The 24,254-nt window shown below is 40.6% G+C and overlaps 1 protein-coding gene across 1 annotated transcript; it reads right to left on the bottom strand.

The window, feature by feature from the left end:
• Positions 1-24,158, bottom strand: LOC121948105 (neuronal acetylcholine receptor subunit alpha-3-like). Its single transcript, XM_042493371.2, has 7 exons — positions 23,918-24,158; positions 7,233-7,372; positions 7,086-7,130; positions 6,894-7,003; positions 6,452-6,659; positions 4,373-5,449; positions 1-2,698 (listed from the first exon to the last, which is right to left on the bottom strand). The coding sequence occupies exons 1-7, from the start codon at positions 23,973-23,975 to the stop codon at positions 2,573-2,575; spliced, it is 1,764 nt and encodes a 587-aa protein (XP_042349305.1). The 5' UTR covers positions 23,976-24,158; the 3' UTR covers positions 1-2,572.
• Between the last annotated feature and the right edge of the window lie 96 nt (positions 24,159-24,254).

The following is a 24,254-nucleotide window of genomic DNA, read 5'->3' on the forward strand; positions in this document are numbered from 1 at the left end:
TTTGAGTCTAGGACCTTCTTTATTATTAAATAACAAGACAGTTTGGCCTTATAAGTCTTTTTACAAGTTTAATCTACATTGTGCAAGTCAGAGTGTTTCTATACATTGTAGGTTTGCAGCCGATGAAATTCATGTGTGATGCATAATTATACTTAGTGTGAACCCGTGATAAACACATCATGTGTGTAGCCTACAGCCATGTCACCAGCGTCCTTTTTAGAAGCCATGCACAACTCTTTTGTATTTTACAAACTTATGTACAGGGGAAACACTAACAACAGGAAATAAACATCCTGAAGAAAAAGTGACAGCCATCAGATGACCTTCACATCACAACATCAAAAAATACTATAACCAGCTGTCAGCATTTGTCTTTAAAGGGGACCTATTATTCTGATTTTCATGCTCAAAGTTATATTTTAGGCTTCTGCTAGAACATGTTTACATGCTTTAATGGTCAAAAAACACTCAATTATTCCTATACTGTCTGTAAAAACACCTGTATTCACCCTTTGTCTGAGACGCTCTGTTTTAGTGCCTGTCTCTTTAAGGTCCCCTTCCCAAAAAAGCCAAGTGCACTCCGAATGGTTAGCATTTTTGGGTCTACGGCTTCTTGGCATCTCTGCACTATCATTGTAGCTGTGGCAATGACTGTGACAGAGAATGGCAACATGCTCTACAGTAGGCTAAAAAACCATCAATAAAAGCTTCTAAACATCACCAGACAAGTTCCAGCAAGAATATGATTCAGAACCAGGGAGACATTTACAAAATCGGCAACCAAGATTACATTTTTCCCTGACATTGTAGCAGTGTACTTGAGGCAGAGGGATAACTATAACAGAGAACAGCAGAACTTTCTACATAGAGAAATCACCAATAAAAGCTTTTGGACAAAACAGGACTTATTCCAGCAGGAATATGACCCCAAATCGGAAATAAATTAACAGCACTAGCAACCAAGATTACATGTTTCCCTGATGTTAGCATGTCGCTGTATGTAGCAGCATACTTGCAGCTAGAGGGTGACTGTGTATAGCCACATTTTCTCCTGTTAAAAATCACCAATAAAAGCTGACTTAACACAACCGAAGGTGTTCCAGCAGCAATATGATCTGAAATCCATGAGAAATTTACAAAAATGACAACCACGATTACATGTTTTCCTGATATTAACATAAAGCTACATGTAACATTGTACTTGCAGCTAGGGAATAGGCGTAACAGTGTATAGTGGCACTTTCTTTCATGAAAAATCACTAATAAAAGCTTATTTCAGCAGGAATATGATCCAAAAGCCAGGAGGAATTAACAATATCAGCAACCATGTTTCCCTGACATTAGCACGACGCTACATAGCTTAGTAGTGTACTTGCAACCAGGTAATGACCACAGTGGAGAATAGCGACACTTTCTCCCGTCACAAATAACCGAGAAAAGCTTCTAACACAACAGCACATGGTCCAGCAGGAGTGTTATCTGAAAAAACACAAAGAAATTTACAACATCTGCAACCAAGATTTCATGTTTCCCTGACGTTTGCATGTAGCTACATGTACCAGTGTAGTCTAAATAATGTAAAACTCTGCAGTAACATTCCAGGAGCTGATGAGCATATAAAGAAATGTGTCACAATCTGACATTAGTTTGAGCCAAAGTAGAAAAAAGTAAAAGTAAACAGAGTATTAAGAATGGTCTGAAGCCTGAGGTTTTGGCTAACTTTTACATGTGTTTACTTTATTACCTGAAACTTTGGCCAAGTTTAGTATGAATGAGACATTATAAGATTAAATATATATGACAGACGATAAGGAAAAGCATAATAGGTCCCCTTTAACCTACAAATTATAAACTGACATACTGTACCACATTTCTCAAAAGCAAATTGCACTGGCTTACTATGACAAAGTCTCACTGCAAAACTCATGAAGGTATTAAGGTTCCTCTCTTTCAGTGATTTGTATGTTAAGAGGTTCCTCTATAGCAATTTTAATAATAATAATAACTTTAATTATTACCTGACCTTGTTAAACATATTGTATTAAGACTGTACAATAGCAATGACATTTTTTGTAAAACACACAAAATGTAAATGCAGAGAAGAATAAACACAATGGGAAAGAAAAGATGGCTGTGAAGAGATAAGCTGCAGGCAGTGGCAGGTCAAAACATGGCACAGGGGAGGAGAAAACCGAGACAGGGAAGGAGGAAAGGAGAGCAGATGTGATAATCATGTCAGAGAAAAGTGTGATGGGGAGGAGGAGACTTGGTAACAGTATTGCGTGCACATTGAGAGGGCAAAGCAAAGATGAAATGGGGAAATCAGGGTAAGTCATGTGAGGAAACTGACAGCTGAAGGGCTAAAAGTGATGGATGATGATGGAGTCCCAGAGAAGAGCATGAGACAAAGAGAAGAGAGACAAAACACCAGAAGAAGGAGAAAAAAGACAATTTGGTGTTTGATGTGAAAGAGCTGCAGGAGGGATAATTCCCAAAGTAATTCAAGTGGGGTACAGAGACAGACAGAGGAAGACAAAAAGAGAGAGAACGAGACAAGACGAAGATGTGCGTCTCATTTTAAGAAGCTGATGAGTGGCTGGAGGAAGAGTCCCACTGTTCCCAGCACACACACTGTCACAAAAACCCACAGGAAGATCCTGTCGATGACCATGGCGACGTACTTCCAGTCATCCTCCACCTGAAGGAAAGAAGGACATTTAGGTGTGTGTATAAGTAGTCAAGTAGAAAATATCTGTTGGAGTCACTTCAAGCAAGCCTTTAGTTTTGTTTTGTTTTTGTTTACCTATTGATTTGAACTGTTCTTTCGAAAAACCCTGTTTTATTTGGGGGTATTTTGATTTCATTTGAATGAAGCTGGGATCATCAAAACAAAAACAGAGTAACCAAATACAGTGAGTTGGCAATATCCCATAGCATCTGTGGGCAACTATTTAGAGCATATCTAGAAGCTGCAATATATGGCACACAAATTCATATGCAATAGCACTTTGCGCCTGAAAAATACTCCCAGCAACCTTTGCATAATGGTAACAGTGATTTTTCTAGCGATGGCACAAGCAGTAACCAATGTTTACACCTTGCATCTGGCTATTGTTGGAGTAGTTTGTACGGCGTGTGTATTGGAGTATTCCTTGATCAGTCAGGAGTGAACAATAGGATCATGGCTGCACTGACCATTATGCAATAGTGTGCCTATAGAGAAAGCTTTTCTGCATGCATCAAAGAAAGATCCCAGCTTTGCTAAGAAAAGATGGAGCTGAGGCAACAAACATATCAGGGCCATCCAGAGTGTGCAGGAGGCGTACGTAAAGCCCTCCATCTGCAACAAACAAGCAGCTTTACACTCCCATTATAGCACTGTGTAAAGGGTTTCTACACCGTTTACTAAGGGAGGTAGAAATTCACATATTGCTGAGATAACACACATACAGACTACTAGAATAGCTTTTTGTTGTATGTTTATTTGTGTCCTGTGTGAGGACCAGCTCTGAGTACACCAATCTGGGGACAAACCTCATGATCCCCACAAGGTTAACCATTTACTTAAGGGCATTAGGACCAGGTAAAGTTTAAGGTAAGAGTTGGGGTTAGTCACTTAGTACCCCTTTTTCAACTGAAATTGGTGTATGCACGCAGTTTTTTTAACTCTTTAAAACCTGGGCAAATTTGATTTATTTAAAAACATGGGGAGAAGGCAATGAGCAACTTAACAAGGCATGGTCAAAAGAAAATAGCCAAAAAAGGCACATTAAAAACAAAAGCATAAAAGAATATGACCAGAAACATTCTGAAATTCATTATTCTCGGAGCGAAGAGTGCATACATGGAGGAGCAGTCTTCTGGGTCTAAAAGTTTGCTTTCACTCACAGCAGCTGTTCCTCTCATCCATCGATCTGATCTGATCAGCTCCGAATGGATCAACAGATAAATTAGCAGTCACAAACTGCTGCTGAGGAAAAAAATCGATCATGGAAAGCTCCACCTGTGCTACGTTAACGGACCAGCCAAAACCTCTAAATGTAAAGACAGGACACAGAACACAACAAAGGGACACCAAAATCAAAGGGACACACATGCATTTAAAAGAAAAAAAAACTAGTAAAGTTTGCCGTGGTATTTTACGTTCAGCCATTCTTTTTGCTAACATTTGCCATCATACACCTGGTACGCTTGGAGGTCTGAAGTTGGAAATATCAACTGGCATATTGTGACTTTAGACCTGAGTGATACCTAAACTCAAATGGGAGGTAACTATTCAGTGTTATACTTCTCCAAATAAATGGTACATTTCTGTAACTAGAGATATTTTTTGAATCATTTCAACACAGACAACTCAAACTTGCTTTTTTACCTCTTTAGCTTTGTTGCGAGTCCTCATGTTCTCTGCGATGTATTTCACGCTTTCTATGGCCTGCTTGATCTCTGGCGACACCACAGAGAAGGCAACAACAGCGTTGACAGGTGAGGGGGTGTTCAGGGGCCTCGTCAGCTTGGGCAGTTCTGACTCCTGGGGCCCCTGGGTCGGTGGTGCCTGAGGTGGTGGAGGAGGAGGAGGAGGTGGCACCATTGGAGGAGGGACAGGAGTTGGTACCTCCTTGCCTCTGTAGGGGCACCTCCTGTTCATATCCCGGTTCATGTCCCGGTTCATATCCCGGTTCATTTCACGATTCACGTCACGGTTCATGTCACGATTCATGTCACGGTTCATCTCACCGTATTCCACACAGTTCATGGAGCCCCCAGCTGAAGTGGCACCTCCTCCACCTGCCCCACCATCCAGCGGTGGACACGCTACGCCCCCAGTTATACCCCCAACACTTACACTTCCTGAGCCGCTTCCTGATCCTATGCTGTTCTTTCTCTTCTTGTTTCCCCCGCTGCTCCCTCCTCCAATCCCTCCCGTGATGCTGGCAGGGGAGGAGCAGCTCTGGTCAATAGGCCGCCTCATCAGCATCACTCTGGGTAACACCCCGAGGAACACAGACCTCACCCACTCCGGCATAGTGTGTGTCATGGGGGTGCGGTAGTGGACATTCAGCACAAAGACAGTGATGACAATGCTGAGCGTGACAAAAATCATGGTGAAGAGGAGGTACTCGCCAATCAGAGGGATGACGAGTGACGTCGAGGGGATGGTCTCAGTGATGACCAGCAGGAACACAGTGAGGGAGAGGAGGACTGAGATACACAGGGTAACCTTCTCGCCACAGTCGGACGGGAGGTAGAAGACCAGCACAGTGAGGAAGGAGATAAGGAGGCAGGGGATGATAAGGTTGATGGTGTAGAAGAGAGGCAGGCGGCGGATGTAGAAGGAGTAGGTGATGTCTGGGTAGATCTCCTCGCAGCAGTTGTACTTGATGTCATGTTTGTATCCTGGTGCATCAATAATCTCCCACTCTCCACTTTCCCAGAAGTCTTTCAGGTTCACCTAATAAAATGCAAATTTGAAGTGAAGGCGAGTTATTTTGAGGAAAAAATATTTTAAAACCAACAATTTCTGTGTGTGAAAATGAAAAGCAAGTCAGTTTAAAGAGACACGAGAGGTGGATAGTTCAAAATGTTCAAAAGTTGACACTTGTAAATTTTGACTCGTCACTAAATGTTTTCTGGCATAAAAGTGAAAGGATTTAATAGAAGTTATTCCCTTTTTGTCTAAGTAGAGCACATGAAAAGGTATTTGTGGCTCAGTACTGAAACCTTCCAGCAAATATCTCTATGAGTTCTCACAAAAATAAACTAGAATTACTGCCTCACGGTTATATGCCTCCACAAACCCGTCAAGTTGCAGTTACAGTTTGCATCAATGTCTGTGAAAACGTGGATGAGTCACACACATCTTTTCCCTAGCAGCACAGAAGATCTACACAATCACCACAGTTTCAAGATTAGTGTCACCAATTCGGTCTCTGTCCAAATGTCTCTCCTTCTGTACCAGAGTTATGACGTTGAGTAATGTCGAGTAAAGTGTTTTTGCAGAACATTGTGATGTCACAGTGAAGCTGAACTTTGCCCTTTTGGATATTAAATGTCATGACTTTATCATTTTATTTTATTAGACATTTGTGTGAAGTCGTGTCATAATTAGTGTATGACTTCTTGAGTTATAGCCGATAACATGTTTTGTAAGGTCACAATGACCTTGACCTTTAACCAACTCATTCTTATCAATTTATCTATTTATCCAGCTAAAATTAAAGAAATTCCTTCAAGGTGTTTTTGAGATACTGCTTTCAGAATGAGACAGATGCAAGGTCATGGTGACCTTGACCTTTGACCACCAAAATCAAATCACTTCATATTTGACTCAAAGTGGATGTCTGTGCCATATTTGAAGAAAATCCCTTGAGGTGTTCTTGAGTTATCATGTTCACAAGAATGGAACACACGAACGAACACAAAAACAAAACGGTTAAATGGCCGGATTTCTGACCTTTGAGCCAATGAGCACAAGGTCGATCTTGGCTTTGTCGTAGGTCCAGGACCCAAACTTCATGGAGCAGTTCTGATAGTCAAAGGGGAAGTAGGTGATGTCCATGGGGCAGGAGGATTTGAAAATAGCTGGAGGAACCCAGGTGATGGTGCCATCAAACTTAAGCAGAGCCTTGGTCTTGTCTTCCACAAGGAAGTCACCTACAGCACTGTGAGAGACGTCAATGTCATTTCAGTCAAAAGGCATTACAACATTTAGCACAAAGGTTCAGAGGTAAAAGAGGTCAAAGGTAAAGAGGATAAGAAATGACACCATCAGGTTTGAAGAAGTGTAAAGAAACTGTGATTATGTTAGAGGGCTAACTGTGCATATTTGTATCTCTCAGCACATAAAGCAGGCTGAGTGTGGAGCTCTTCTTAAGCATTTGTGCAGTAAAACTTACTTGTTGTACAAAACAATGTCTGGCCTCCAAATTTTATTGGATGGAACTCGTATGAACTCAATTCCATCGTACTCAACAGGGGCCCATTTCAGTTTGTAGTCGTTCCAGACCTAAAAGACAAACAAAACTTGGTGTGAGTAAATTTAATGGGGCATCACTAATTATATCACATAAAGGATCAATGTTACTCACATGTCTTAGCCACAGATTAGTTTCCATAATCTGATTCACCTCATCCTGTGAACACAAAAAGGGTGAATTATTCACCAAGCGAAAAAGATACTTTTATAGAGCATACAATATGATTTGTTTGTTTGCTTGTTCATCCTTTACTCTTACCACTTTGACCAGCTGAGATATGGAAACCTCAAACTCCACTGTGACTGGATCTGAGACATTCTCCACTGGTCGGATGAACTGGTTGTACCTCCTGAACAATCTCCGAAATAATCTGTCCTCCCCCTTTGATGAAAAACAGCCTAATAAAAGAAAAAAAATGGAAGAGTAGAAATTATTATTAACAATAGCCTATAAAATCCACTTTTTTCATGTATTAAATTATAAGTAATACTCTTGGTGGCAATTTAATGCTCTCTGGATCATGTTTTTTTTTTTGTTTGTTTGTTTAGAACAGTCACGCTGCAGCTATTCAGCTATTGACACCATCTCCGCAACACATTATTATGGATTATGAATATTTCACCAGCAGTCCTTTAAAAATGTTGCACTCTTTCAAAATAAAGTATGAAATGGAGAAGCAAACAAATATCACATACAGAAACAGTCACATTGAACCCACATTGTCTCCAAAACAGACCAAGCACAGTCCTAGCAGACGTCCTATGTGCATGTCTAGATTTCACTGAGGATATGTAAAATAATGGAAAGTATGTTGTAGATTGATTTAGATGAAATGGCCCTTTAACTGTTTAATCAATGCATCTTTGATGCAGTAAAGGCTCAGGGATCGAAGTGAGTTTGAGAAGCATTTCCACTGTTTGTTTACAGACAGAAGGCAAAGCCTGCATGTTTTAAGGAAACCTCCAAACACAAGATGATTTAAGTAAAGAAAAAAAAGAGATTGGTGCGCCGTTGGCAAGTGTTTCTGAGGAAGTGTGTGTGCAGGCTTTTTAAGGTCATATTGTGGAGAACTGCCACTAGTAACACTGGTGCCTGGGATGGCACATCGACCCATGCCTGCCCAAGCAGAAAATGTTGCCTCACTTGCGTCACCAGCACAACCTCAGAAAGACTGCGCCAGTGGCTTCAATGACCTCCAAATACATGTTATCATAGAATAACATGGAAATGTATTTAACCTTTCTATCTTTAACTTCCTCTGTTATCCATGTCTTCTGGGGAAATGGTAAGTTTGGCCAATTTCTTGTCAGCCACTGTAACATTCAGCCCGACTGTTTGTCCTTGGATTTTGAACTAAATGATCAGTTTTGTTAAAGCAGAGGTCAACCAGTTCCATCATAGCTTTTAAGACAAAAAACGACACACACATTATCCAACACAGTCCCAACCATCAACCGTGCACTTACCGAGCTGCGTGAACCATTTCAGAGATGGAGGAGAATGTGATTCACCAAAAGGGCAAATGGGTCATAACCCATATACACACAAATAGCCACATTCACTGAAAAGGTTTGTTTCCTTGGCAACAACTAAATAAAACATGGTCCTTTAATGGGACACTTTCTTTCAGTGCAAGTCAGTTGACTCTCAACAAACTAGAAGCTTGTAAACTGGTTCACAAGTATGTTGACATTTTCCTATCAATTTACTCTTGATCATGTTTGAAGATATCATATTGTAATAACTGGTATGTCATGTCTTAATACTGAGCCTTGTACAAGAAGGAACAATAATACCGTGTCAGTTACATATGGACAAACTGAACTAATTTGTAGCCACAAAGTTGCCTCAAGTTTTTCACAGAAATAGCTATCTAACCATCACACATCAGTGGCGAAAACTGATTAAAAAGTTATTTAGAAAAATAAACTGCAATGTTTTATTGCCGGCTCAACTCATTGACCTAAGGTAACATGGCTTTACATAAGTTTCAGTAGTGTGCATGTCGTCCACTATAACTACCCAGGTCACATCAATAAACACAAATTCAACCAATCTCTATACATTTTGCATGACTGTTAAATTTCGCCCAGCAACTGTGACTTTTCCACAAATTGTCCTATCACCGTAGTTTCTGACGAGTTTCACCAATCATAGCAGTCCCTTGCACAACGCCACTAAACACATTTTCTTGTTTCTGGTTGTGAAGATGCAGACATGTGCATAATCTCAATTACTGCTAAAGACCATGCAAGGCAGTTCCCTTGTTTTCTGCACAACAGTGTGGGAAAACTGTTTTGCACTGTGTGCAACCCTGGTGGAACACAAACGAAACACAACAGACAAGACAAATCACCATGACAAGGCAGTTGCATCCATACCTATTGCAAATGCTGAAATAATCTAGTTGAGTTAGATCATATATGAATGGTTAGTGGTAATGTTTATGTGGTATTAATCACAAACTGAGAACAGTGCAGTTTTATTCTCACTGGAAAAATCTCGATAAGAACAAGTTTTTACTGAATTACACACACACACACACACACTTGCAGCTACTTTTGCAGTTTTTTTTACCTGCTCCTGCGATTGTATTGCAAAAAATGCCTAAAAACATCACAGCATACACCACAATTTTTTTGAAAAGCTGCCATGAAATCAGGCATCTTAGGCTGCAACAATCCCTAAAAAGCCTAAGACTGTAACACCCAACCCATTCACTCATTCAAAAAAAAAGTACTTCCATAAGACATATTTTTTAATAGAACCTATATGCTGAAACAAATATTTCATAATAAGAGTCCATAAAGTAAAGTCATAAAGCAGTGTGTCAATTTATTGCCACTGGGAGTACACATAGATGAGTATCTTGCAGACGTCTCAGATTACAGTCTGTCTGGTTGCTCATTTTGGGAGACCCTTTCATTTGCTCACATTCACACTATCAGACTTGCCAGGGACAGGGAAATAAAAATGTAATTGACATTAACCCATGTTAGTTTATATCAGTGGCTATCTAAATCTAAAACATGGTGAGCATTGTTACAGAAAGACATGTTTCTTTTTACATTATACAGGTTTTAACAGCTATTTTAATTTTATTTCACAAGGGGACTAAATCAGCTCAGGGGCAGACTCTGCTTACCGAGGTAAAAATTCAAAAACACAGCACTTACATAATCACAACATCTGGAGCACATAACACAATGACCAAACATAAACACACAAATGACTGCAGACAAGATTCAGTCCACCTAAATAAAAAAATTAACAGAATGCTGCAGCAAAAGGTAGAATACACAATGAACTTATGTATCCAGATGTATCACACATGCAGATAAATCTTCATTACTCCCTCCACCTTAAATATTTCAAGTTCAGATAGAGCACACACAGTGGGGTGCAGACCAGCGAAGGCATGAGCTATTCATCAAGTCCACTGAGGTAAATAAAAATCAGGTCGCACAGCTTTCTCCTCTTCATGTTTACTCCCCCCCAATATTTTCTGCAGCATAGCTCTCATCACACTCACCACCCTGAAGTTGTAGCTTAAACCAATGGGCTAGTAAAATAGTAGAACAAACAGATTTTATCTGACTTTAGTGAAGTTGTTGTAGCAGGCAGATTTATCCTAAGAAGTCACTATCTAAAAATAAATTAAAACCTGTCAGATCTGGTTCCAATACTCTGTGGGCAAGAATTTGCATTGTACTATAGTGGCTTCAAAACTTTAGGAAGTTTTCTGAGGTCACTGGGATAGAAGAGTGGAGTCTTAAAGCTTAATGAAAAGGCCTCTCTCCTGAGACGCTTGTGTAATTTCAGCTCTTGGTACCTGCCTTGAAAACTGCCCGCTGCTCCCCTATTCTCTGCACTCAGAGAAAGTTGCTTAAGCCTCTAATTGGGCGAGGGAAAACCAGGGCAATTAAAATCAGTCAATTAACTGGACCTTTTGTTCACATTGACAAGAAAAAAATGAAGCCAATATTTTTTTTCTCTCCTCTAACTCCCTTCTTTGTTTTGACACTAAAGATCTTCAGTAGCCTTAATTTAAAGGAAGTTAATTATAACCTTTGCCCTATCACATCAGATTATTCTGCACACTGCTCACTGCACTGTCTGGCATTATTGTAAGCATTCAACATATGTGGCATAGAGCATTTATAAGTTAAAGTTAAAATCAATGTGATTCCAACTGATCCAGCCATGGAATTATATTTTCAACATAATGGGCTTAGAAAACGTATATTTTTATATTACATCAATATTATATAACGTTTACTTTGTGAGGGTCTAAGAACCAAGGGAAGTCGTCTGGTGTAAAGTCCTCTGAGGCAAACTGTGATTTGTGATAACAGGCTTTATAAATAAAATTGATTTGACTTGACTTGACTTTATAGTAAAGCTAACGTACCATACCATTGTTCCAACAGCCCAAAATTCCCAAGCCCAATTACTCCCAAAAATGTCCCACTGGACCAAAATCCCATTTCTCCAACAGCCCATTATCCCAAAAACAAAATGCCCATTATTCTGAAGACTTGTTTCACCAAAAATACAGACTCCCTGCTGTTGGTTTTAGTTTCCCAGAGGCATGTGAGCCACAAATCCTGAGTGTTTCTACCAATTGTTCTTAACGTTTCCCAGTGACGTGTGGGCCACCAAACATGGGTGTTTTAAGCCAAAACATGATCTTATCATACGTGATTATCAAGTGATTTTAGCAAATGTTTTTTTTAAAGAAACAGGAATGGCTATTTGTTGTTAGGATAATGGGCTGTTGGAGAATGAGCTTTTGGACCAATGGGACATTATTTGGATTCATGGGGCTTTTTGAGCCATTGGAACAAAGTTCCCAAGTTAACATGCCTACCAATGTGAAAGTACCAAGACTCTCCACCATGTTAAGGGCTCTGTAAAGCTGTATTCAGGCACAGTAGGACTTTTGAGTTAAATGCTAACATATGCATGTTATTATGCCACAGTGATAATGCTAACATGCAGAGGTTTTGCAGGGAAAATGTCTATAGCATGTTCAACATCTTAATTATGTGTTTATATCTGACTAAGTGATGTTTCGGCCAGATGAAAAAGTAGCTAAATGAAAATCCTCCAAGGAAATTATCCAAAACGTGAGAGGATTACCAAAGATATAATTTACATCATCTGGGATCATGAATTTCTGCACATTATTTCATCATTAATCCAACTAGTAGTTGTTGAAATATTTCATTCTGGGCCGAATGGTGAACCGACCAAAACTGCTTTCACTTGAGCCACACTGCTAGCTATCATCTAAATGCATCTAGTCAGTTCACTTGTGTAAAACATTAGAAAAAGCTGTTAATCACTGTCGACAGAGCTGTCTTTGCCTCTGATGATGAAAATCACATGAAATCATCTTGACAGTCATGTTTCATTTTACAACTCTTTCCTTCCCTCGCCTTTGTGATGCCGTAACAAAGTAATGAGGCTCTGTTCTGTCATGGGTGAAGCCAAGTCGAGCAGTCATGCATTCCACCTTTAAATAGCCACATTGATTTAGAATTAACCAAACAGTGAGCCTGTCCCCGTCTCTTGTGGCTACAGGAGCCAAAAGCTGCAGAAAGAGCCGTGGCCTGTGGGAGGCTCTTTGATCAGGCATGTGCTTAACAGGATGAGCCTGGGAGCGGGTGGTGGACACTCTGAAGGAACTAATTACCCTCCAATAATACAGCGCTGACAGTGTGTGTGAGCGCATGGAAAAGAGATACAAAGAGGAGAGAGAAGCAGTGGAGAGAAGAGATAGGAGGAGGAACGTGTCAGCAAGAAGAAGCAGGGTACAGCCAGATAGTGTGCCTTTGCTCTCCAGGGTTTTTGATGGCCTGACTGTGACATGCTGAGTGACGCACAGGAGGATCCACACTCATTACTGCATGCTCTGTGGCCATCCTATTAAACATTTGGTGCATGTTTTAACCTATACTCGCCTATACACTTGACATACGTACATGTAACAGTGTGTGCGTGCCTGTGTGTATGCACATGTTCCTATTTATGTACATTATGTCCACTCACCTTTGATGTGACTCACTCTGAACAGAATATGATTTTTTTTCCACTCATGCATGAAATTCAGTGGCTTCTTGCCTCCATGCTTTCATCTGAGAAGATGTGGGAGTGTTGAGGTCAGATTCTCTGCATATTTTCGAAGATGTTATATGTAAATTCACATTTTTATTTAAAAAAAAGAGAACACTTTTTCAAATGTAAATATAGGCGACAGCATATTTAAGTAGATACAAAAATAGAGTCTGCACACTAGATGATGCTCCAACATTTATTACCTCGACGTGTGACGTTTCCAGCCCAAGCCCTTTTTCAGACATCTTGGGCCCGAAACATCACATGTTGAGGTAATAAATGTTCATGGGAGCATCAGTAGTAGTGTGCAGACTCAATTTTGTATCTACTTTTGTTCAGACCTAGTATTAAATGCTTTTGGATGTGTGCGCTGCTAGACTAGCATATTGAAGTAGCCCAATATTTTACTTTAACGCTCCGTATACAACTTACACAGGGGAAGCCTTTCATGTCGGCATCAGGCTAAATCTCACTCCAAACTCATCAAATACCGTCACTTTGTCAGTGATGTAGCTGTAGGTTTTCTATCTCTAGAGCAAAAGTGAATTCCAAAGCTCTTTCTCTTTTCTCTTTGGTCATGTAGCATCAATTTCAAAAGCAATTGCATCTGTCTTCTGCGTATGCAGCCCAGTTTTAGGAAAATACCATCCTTCAACTACTTCTTTAACTCAGCACTCAGCTGTTCTACAGATGGGTGACTGACAGATTCAACTATGTATTTTCATGTGTATGATTATCAGCATTAACAGCTAGGGTTGCCATTGGTTTAATTATTATAGTAGCTGCAGTTTGTCAAATATTAAAGGGGTTTCTACTGCAGCAGGAGCTTAAATGTAGCATCATACTACTGAAACACTCAGACACAGTTTGGGAGCTGTGTCTGTTTGGAGTGGGAGGTTGATGTGGTTTTCACAGCGCAGCAGTCGCAGCTGCAGGTAATTGAGTAATCAGAACTAATGTCTGATTATCTCTCCTGCTGTGAGGATGGAGAGGGCCTGGTGATCAAGCATGCCAGCAGCACTGACTCAATCAGCACTGAGTAAAGATTTTTAGCACTGTGTTTCTGTGACCCAAGTCTACATCAAATCTTGTATCTTTGCGGCTCATTTCAAGCCATTTCTCTCAATAAAATTCTTACATTCAAGGCAACAGACCTATTTTAAAAAGACATTTACCTGTCATAGTAGAAAAAGATGCAAAGGTGTTACTAATAACATTAATAATGGCTCTGTAATATTCAAGTGTCCAGTAAGCATGACAGTGTGACAGTGAGACAGGATGCACAATTCCAGGACCCTGAAACTTCAGCAGCTACATAAAATTCAGCCATCATTATCAAAATATTTCAGTTTTTGCCCTTATTTAAAAAAAAAAAAAAAAAAAGCCAATATTTCCCCTGAACTGTTTACATGACAGAAAAAGTTTGCATGCAACAAATATGTACCATTTGCGGCAGACTGGTAACACCATGTAAACACAGCTTCCCTCTTTCATTCAGCAATGCAATATTTGCGCATACCCACAAACCTGTTGATATCTGTTGAAGTTTTCTATAATGTTAAAAGGAGGTATGTTTCTCTTTCCAACCAAAAATGTGGGATATTCTTTAGGGCATCCATCTCCACCACAGCTTTGCAAACTGTTGGTTAGTTAGTTTGTGTACAACATATCCATGACAACGCACAAAGCTGACCAGGCCGTGTGTCACAAATTGTGGTGACACACGGCCCAATTGAAATGCATATTTCAAAGGCTCTGTATACATGTCCAAAGAATGCTCCCTAAATAATACATTTGTATGCCACGTCTTCATCAAAAAATGATAAGGCCTCATTTAGAATATCCAAATGTAATATGCTGTTTACATGACCCATTTCAAATTCTGAATATCGTATATTCAAAATAATAGAGAAATATTAGCATGCATATAAACATAGTCACTGAGGCAGCATGCACAATACCAGGACTAAATGGAGCTAAATGGAATTCAGCCTTTATCAATTTTATTATTTACATCTTTGCTATTCCCTCTTATTGTCTGACTCAGTAGCAGACCAGATGTCTATGCTTTCTTAGATAACTCAGGTTACATGAGATGAACTATCTGAATTTTCAGCATCTGGCAAAATGACAGAATATTCTGGATGTGCAAGTGACACTGCTTAAAACTTTTCAATCCCTTTGCATAGGGAACTGGGTTTTCCATTCTGGGCTAAAGAACCAGAAAAAAACGGAAAGTAGCTCTCTGAACCCTTCAAGGGAAGGTAAGCAGCTATCCAAAGGGAATAAGTTTTGGCAATAAAATTACCAGCTAATCTTCAGCCAGACCCTCAGTGACAACTTCAAACACTGAGTATTTGCAGAGCAATGAGATAACGGACATGGCATTTAAAATGACTTGATAGCTGTAGTTATTCTTTAAGGCAGAGCGAAGAACTGACGCCAACAGGAGCTTTTCAGAGTCAGGCTTCAGCTCTACCACATTGACGGGAGTCACTCAAGATGACAACAAAGACGCCCATCAGCTTCCTCCTTACTGGAGCAGAGTCAGGTTATGTTGGAGAGATAACATTTCCCACATTCACCTGAATTTTTTACTAGGATCCATCAAGAGGAAGGAAATTCTCAAAGACGGGATGCTGGGCAGCGATATTTACCATGACTCAGATGTGATTAAGTGAACAGAAAATGGATAAATGACTGAGTAGATCAATGAAGGGCTTACACTGTTTTACTACTGATGGATTCTGAGCAAGAGGCTATGACGTTAAACAGGAAACCCTGAGAAGTTTTTTGTAGCAAACTGGAATCATTCTTCTTAGTCCTGACTGAAACCTGGAACGTGAGAGCTATGATGAATACGGGAGAGCAGTCTCAAGGGATTCACCAAAAAGTAGGCATCGTGGTCTAACCTAGAGACAGGAGTGAATGGTGTTGGGCTAATTGCAAGTCACAGAGTACTTTCAAAACCACAGAGATCAAGTTCAAACTGAACAAAGAATACCACAAGACAACTTAAGACAACAGATGATGTCTTAGTATGGATCTTTAAGAGGCTCAACTCGTGTCTGCTTATTAACCAACAAGTTTGCAGTTGTTGAGCCTGGACGTCTGTTCCAGTACCAAGACAACAAACACACTTGGCTACTGCCAAACATGCCGATAAGGAGCTATAACATATTCTAAAGGCTTAATTTATAACAACTTGGGGTAACTAATGTTTCCTTGACCAGGGAGGGTTTCTCATACATGCATTTATGTGTGGTGGCCTTTCACTTATCAGCATCTAGTGCCATGTATTGATTTGTTTTATATTTGGAGCTTGTTGTTGGTTGTTGGTTGGCTTGGTTGTTCATTAGAAGTGCAGCTGGAATATGTATTGAGTTCTAGGGATGCACAACATTGGATTTTTTGCCATATAACAACTAAGTGCTGCTGAGGAAAATAAAACTCATCAAGAGTTCTGCCTGCACTGCGTTTACAGTTTAGAGAGGGGACACAGAATTATACAAAGGGAAGCACACACACACACACACACACACACACAGACATTCATAATTTCCAGTGACAATAAGTCCTTTTAACATCGCCCTAACAGAATGTGGCGTGAGCAAGCATTAGTGATATATTCACTTTGTTTGCATTGTTCTCTATTTGTCTGTTGTGACTGGTTGCAAGTGATGTAGCGATGCCATTTTGAGCTGAACTTTTGAAGCCCTGTTTCTATTTATTCCCGACATGACACTTGCTTTGAAAGCTCTCTAATGGACAAGGTACGGCTGATACGTGAAGTTGAAATGAGGCGTAATGTGCACATCTCCTCATTTCATAACAAATACCTACATAAGGTGGCAGCTAGCTGGAGAAAGATCACCAGGCACATGAAAGTTTCTAGTAAATGACCATCACTAATAACCTAGTTACTGTTAGCTATATTGTATGAATTTTTTATGTTTCCTGTTTAAAAGTACAGATACAGAAGGTTAGCAAGCACTCGCCCAAGCAAAATCAGGGATGAAAATCATTCGTTTTGTCATTTGTTGGTCTCAAACAGTTGTCTTCAGTGGGCTGCAGCTGGCAGCCATCCTGCCGAAGCGCATGCACAGACACAGTCATGCGCACACATTTATGGCAGCGCCACTCAGCGATAATATGTCCCTGCGTGCATGCACATGGACTAGCACCTGAAACCCCTGGCCATCACATGCAAGGCTGTGACATGCGATAGCCTGCATTGTGTGTTATCAGCTTCATAGACACAAAGTGCCTCAAGGACATACGGGCAAACACATTGATTAAAAACAGCAAATCAAAAGAAAAACTGAGTTTAACAACAGAAAATGAAGGAGGAGAGGAAAAGTGGGGAAAAAATGCTCAAATATCCCTGTCCTCCATCTGAGACATCTGTTGTCTTGCTCAACCTCACCTCCAGCTTTCTACTTCTCACCCTTTTCTCCCTCCATCCTAAAGCATGACTCAGTTCATCACCAGCACCAAAGACCCGGATGTCCCGAAGGATTCATGCAGCAGGGCTGTCTGAGGAAAATGTCTGTGTGTGTGAAAGACAGTGAAAGAGTGTGTGTGTGTGTGTGTGTGTGTGTGTGTTGTTGGTTGGAGGGGAGTATGATAGTTTAAGCCAATCCATAGGGGGTGAAATAAGTCCTCAGCCTGTGCCTGTGGTGGTTACACAGTGTGAGGGGGGTTCGGTTGCAATAATCACACGACAATCGCGTTAAGAGGATCCTCAAGCCACTGCACAGTCCTTAAGCCACACGCACCCAGTAACACACACATGCACACTGATTGCCTGTCAGACTTTGATGCAACTATATTGCTTCTGGGAGAGAAACCAGAGAGCTGTTCTGTAGATCTAAACTAAGAGGAGCATTTAAGTCTGGCAGAGGAGCTTGATGATGCTGCAATGCACGCACACAACTCCATACAAGCAGACTTAAATAGAGGCCAGAGGAGCTTAAAGGGATACTTCGCCAATTTTCAACCAGCTTTGTATCAAAACAATGTGATAAGTATGTGTAGATGAGCTGTGGTAAACTTTCTTTCATCTAACCAGTGCTTAGATATCCCTCCTCCCCCCACTCCGAAACTCTATAGAGTACACAGCTGATCAAGAGACACACTTGCCCCGCTCTCCATCTCTCAAATTGACCGAAATCCCATCACATAGTTAAACTATAGGCAGTGCTAATAGAATATAAATGAATATCATGTTACTGCACTGCCTATTTCTTGCCTAATATGTTTTCTGAGACATATTTTAACACCCTGTTTTGCCGTAATGGCAAGAGTTTGTGAACAGGAAGTGAGTGCCACTGCTTCCTGCACAGTGACAAGGGCAGCCTAAAAAACAGAGATCAAACAGTATATTTGCATGTATCTCGCCTCAAATGTTTTAGAAACAAGTTTAAGCTTATCGTTTAACCGTAACACAAGAACCGGCAAGTCGCCATTGTTTCACATGGACTAATATACATTTCATCAGGTGCATAGCATTCTGGTAGTTTTAGATGTTTTGCTTCCTGAGCAAAAGCATCCTTTTTGTCTGTTATCTTTGGTCATGTAGCACCAGTTTCAAAACCAGGCCTATTTGCGTCTTTCTATTGGAGAGACAGCCTAGTTTTATGTGAGGGCCTTCTGGTGAGAAAAACTTCTTTCACAAAAATCATTTTGAATGCTGGTGAAAGAGATACTGTTTGATAATCTGCCACACTACAACCTCTATTGTGGAGACTCAGCTGTGAAGACTTTTTGTTCTTTATTTTAGTTTTTTTTTTAATCATTAGCACTGCACTGCAATAGCTGCTCTCCGGGGTAGAACTTTATACTTTTAACACGCAGCTGCAGCCTATTAAAAAGCAATGTTAGTAAAGATAAAGGGTCAAGCCTGAAACATAATGCGGATCAGATCAGTGTAATGCAGGCATGGCTGGACAATTCTCTCAGCTTCTGCTGCTGGAAATGATGCATGCTGCACTGCAGAGAAATGCATCATGTAATTTCACCCATTTTTATTCAGCCAGTCTAAAACCTTATGGAAACTATCCTTTCCTGAAATATGTTGCACTCTAATCTATCACACAGGCACTTTGTTTAAAACTCCAACAGCCCCATGCTACTCAGATCTCTAACTCTTTACCTCAAAGCTACTCCAGCCAGATTCGACCAAAATACCCCCAATCCCATGGTCTGCAGGATCAGCTTTTCCTCTGTTATGGGGACAAATCAGCTGATCCTGGATGGCAGGAGACAATACCTTCTGTAGCCCGCTAGTCAGACCCCCACTGGGAGTGTGTGTGTGTCCATGTGTGTTTTCCAGGCACTTATCTGCATATCCAGCCCCTGTGCAGAATCATGCAAAAGCCCGCACAGCCAATGAGGGATTGAGGAGAAGAGGAGAGGTGGAGGACAGAGTGGAGGAAAGAGGAAGGTGAGGGCTAATTCGTTTTACTGAAGATTTCTCTTCAAATAGCAAAGTTAACCACCTCTAACTATGAAGGACACACTGGATTTCTTCTCACTGTAGAAAAGAATCTGCTCTGCTGTGGAAAGTATTGACTCTGTCATCCCTTCACAGCACCACTCTCTTGTTCCTTTTGAAATTCACCCAGTTCAAGGGCGAAGCGACAAAGCAGTCGGCTGTAGGAAATCTCTCCAGCTGAAGAGAATGACAGAGTGAGTGAGTGAGTCCATCCCACGTGTCATACAGAAGCACATCCTTTCGCCTCGACTCTGAGTGGGCGTCAGGTTACAGGATCTGTGAAGCCAGTGTGTTTCACATGTCGACTGAAGCGTGACAACACGAAGGCACTTATTGCTGCACCCACGGGGGGAAGCCGGGTATCACATCTGGGACAACCTCACAGCATTTTGGGCTTCAAAGTTAAAAAACTGTTCCATACAATATGGCAGTGATTTAACATGTAGCCAGAAAAATGCTCCTCCATAAATTTGTTCAAAGCGAAGTCTCACTCCCAGGAAAAATGTCTGGTTTGTATGTGACAAAGTAAGGTTGCAAATTGAAAGCACTTTCCTTAATCGATTAATTGGTAAAAATAACAACCGATTAACCGTTAGGTTAAAAAACAAACTCTGCTCATTTCACATACCAAATGCATTTTATCCTCATTCAAAGCTTACAGCAGCATATTGCATATCTTTGGACAGCATTTCATAGCCTATCGATTAAATTCCACATGCTTGGTTAAGTTGTTAACAAGCGATTAATTGATTATCGATTAATTATTAGCGTCCCTAGGACAAACCAAACATTTTTTAGTGTGACTGGGCTCAATAAACCAAGAAAGGAATCATATTTTATAAATACCGCTCTACAACACAAAAACAGTAACTACATTACTCAAAATTGGGTTATAAGACCTGAATGACACTTTTTGACATCTGTCATACTATATAAAAATTGTAATGCCAATCAAATGTTGTCTGGGTCCAGACCTTGGAATCTGCCCCCTCCTCCAACCTGACTGATTGGTCTGACATGGTGACATAAAAAAGGACTAAATTAAAAAATGACCACTGAGCAACCCCGGTGGACACTGACAAGCTGTTGTAAAGCAGTGCGCTGGAACCAATGAAGAGTAAAATCAGCAGTCACACACACTATAGACAAAATCAATGGTGCTACCCATGGGATGCATAATTGATCTGATGATCCGGTTAGAGCTGATCAGATCACATTCATTGATGAGAGGAGGAACAGAGTGCAGAGGCGAGTGAAAGCAAACTTTATGACCAAGCACAATGAACAGTCAAGTTTCACTTTCACTCCACCTGCCATTCTACTGCTCCATCTGTGCCCAAAGTGTGCTCTGCGCTCCATGAGTGTAGGGCAATAAATAACCAAATGGTAAGTAGTATAACTGTTTTCATGGCAGACCGCCACAAATAACTGAATGTATTAGAAACCCTGATTAGGGAAAATCCCCCTCCCCCACGGAAATTGGCTGAATTGGACGCAATGTCAAACTGAGGACAGAAACGTAGTGTAAGTAGCTGCCAATTCTATCTGATGTCAGGCCAACTGAAATGAATATTTTAGTTAAAATAGCTTAAGTAAAAGCGAGCTGGTAGCAGCAGCTAGCCTTAGCTGAAGCTAAAAAAAATAACTTGCCCTAAGTTTTTTTCATATGCAATTAAAAAATAAAAATCATATGAATAGACAACTTGGATTGTCACTCTACATAACAACTACTTGAGTATATAGAGGATAGCAGTAGTAGAGAATAGCAGTAATGTTGAAAAACAAAACCCAAGCTAAACTTCTGCTAGTGCTAACTACCTCTGCCTTATCTGCTTTTGACTCTAGTGGAATAATGTTTATTTTCTTAAATAAAGTAGGTTAAAGGGTAGCGAAAGCTGTCATTGTTAGGAGACACTGTTTATCCTCACTTGCATTCTGTGAATATTAATCCAAGGCAGACAAAAATAATCAGCCTAAAGGCCTAAAGTGAAGGCATTATAACCTGTCACACATTTTGTCAGACAGCCTGAAAATGTGTCTTCAGTGCTTCTGTAACCTAGTTACAGCTCTCTGACTGTGGGGTCGTATATAGAAACTCAAACTTCAGCAAAAGAAATCCACAGTAAAAGACTGACTGACAGGTGTTAAGACACAACAACAGCAGTGAGCACTTAGAACAAAGACGCTGCCAAAAAACATATTACCACTATAAAGCGAGTTATTTTATCCTCCACATAGATAGATACCCACTATGCTCGGTGTTCCCATTGGTAGAGACGCTCTCCCAAAAAACACGCATTTGTGAACACTATGTGGATGTGAGTGAGCTGAAATTCAAGACTTAAATAACTTTTCAGTTACATGTGAACGCATCATTAAAGCATTTATCTATTCTTTGTTCTGCACTGGGTCCCTTGGAAGCCATTCAAGGACAAAAGAAAACTTTGCACATCTCTTTCCAAACAGGTGCGTAGGAGAGGGGTGAGCAGAGGACAACTTAGAGAAAAACTCCCACACACCGTCTAACTTGCAAAAATCCTTATTTTAACATGATGTCATGGTATTAGACCCTCATTAGGCAAAAATCAAGGACCCCACTTCAAAATGTGCTGTTTGAAAGCAAGATTGGCAGGACATTGGCAGCCTTTCGTGAACCAGAGTTGGAAGAAAATAGACAATATGTAAGGAAGAGATTTTGAAAATGAGAAAAAAGAAAGACATAGATCACACAGAGAGCAAAAGAAAAAAAACAGATGATCAGACAGAGTGATCCAACTTTGATTTAACATCAGCACAGACATTAGATGGAACCACATGGGAAATAAAAGTTTTCCTCATAACTTGCATTTAAATTTAGAGCATCGAGAACTAAAGGTGCAAGACTCTAATCCTCAAGTATCACCACAACCATGCACCTTGTGAAGTGCCATGCCTGTAAAACGCAAAACTCCTGCAGCTCCATGGCATTCATCCTGTGCCTAACCCTGACCTCTGACCTCTGAGCGAGCCCACAGCCCTCCACATCTGGAGGATTCAGGGATAAAATCAACATTGACATTCACTGAGCCACTGATAGAGAAACATATGTCATGTGTTGGCTTGTTTTGTGCATGGATAGCTGCTTCTCAGTAGCTCCGGGGGATGAGATTATAGCTGACATGATAACAGATCATCTCCAAAGAAAAATGTGTCCCCCTGTAACACAACAGTGATTCAAAAACTTTCTATGTGATATTATAATTCACAGGCATGTGGGATTTGTTATGAGGTGAGCACAAATACTCAACATGGAAGAAAACTGATCTATAAAATAGGTTGGCTGATGAGTGCTAATACACATATGTAGGTTCCAAAAAAAGGTTCTTTTGGGATCCAAGGAAAAAAATGATTTTAAAAAAAGGAGGAAGAGGTTAGACTTCTATAAAACAGAAAAATAAAAAAAATATAAATAAATAAATAAAAAAACAAGCTGCACTTATTTGCAAAAGTTAAAAAGCCTTCAATAAATGGGCTTAGCGTCTACACGTTTAACCTCAGTCTTCATCAGGGCAAGTAAAAAACAAGTCTCAGCTCACAGATATCAAGGCTGAGGTCAGGTGCCAGGTAATCAGAGCAGCACTGGATAAATGTCACAGGTGCATTTAATGAGATGACAGTGCACAAAATTAGTACAACTCCAACAAAGCACCAGTGTGCCCAAGACAAATTCATCACACAATCAACAACCTCTGATACAGGTCACACAAAAACATCTATAAAAAATAAAAGCATAAAAAAATATGTCATGGCACAGTGTACATAAATCTTCAGCATAGGTTTCGATGCTTCACCAAGGCCTATCACCTGTAATGAGGAGAGAAGACTAGAATAAAAGCCATGTTCCCTCTTTGAAAGATAGAGAGCACTGGTGGAGCAGCAAGCAGGACACACGCATTTAAATGTGGGTGGGAGACTTTTTTTCCAAGATAGCTCATCTGCTGCGAGTTGTGGGCTCCCGAGCGTTCAATGATCTAATAATTTAAGAAGTATAATGCACAAACTGCCACTTTCATCAACTGAAGGTTTTTGCATTTCTCATCATCATGCTCAAGTTTCGTTTATTTCCATGTTACCCCGCTGGGTTAATAATTTTAATCGCTTTTCACGGATCTTACACACAGAAGCGCACTGGAAAGGTAACTCGAGCTGGGTAAACATGACTTTAAAAGTAAGCAAGGTAACAAACCATTCACATCAGTTCTAAATAAGACGATGGTATTTATAAAGTACGGAGTATAATGCCACTTTTTGCGAGCTCAGCACCGACTCACGGCGCGCCGTGTCTTACCTTGCGCTGCTAGGAGCACCAGCAGGAGGGCGTTTGTTAGTTTCCCGGAGAAATTCATCGATACATCGGCACTTGGCTTGTCCTTTCAACGGATAAAAGATGCTGCTGCTGATTGAAGTCTTGTCAATTACCCACTACAGACGTCTGTGAAGCCTTAAGATTCGAGAAACATCTTCCTTTGCGCTCCGGAGCGTGGAGAGGTTCAGGTTGGACTCGCGGTGCGCTCTCCCGTCATGAACAACTTCTGCACGTCCCGCCTCCCCCCACCTCCCTCCACCTCCCTCCGTCCCCGTGTCCAACTCACCCACCCACTCACCCAAGGGCCAAACCTAGCGAC

This window comes from Plectropomus leopardus, chromosome 8, assembly GCF_026936395.1.
Source record: "Plectropomus leopardus strain MGB_pleo_1.0 chromosome 8, ASM2693639v1, whole genome shotgun sequence".
In the NCBI taxonomy this organism is placed as follows: domain Eukaryota; kingdom Metazoa; phylum Chordata; class Actinopteri; order Perciformes; family Serranidae; genus Plectropomus; species Plectropomus leopardus.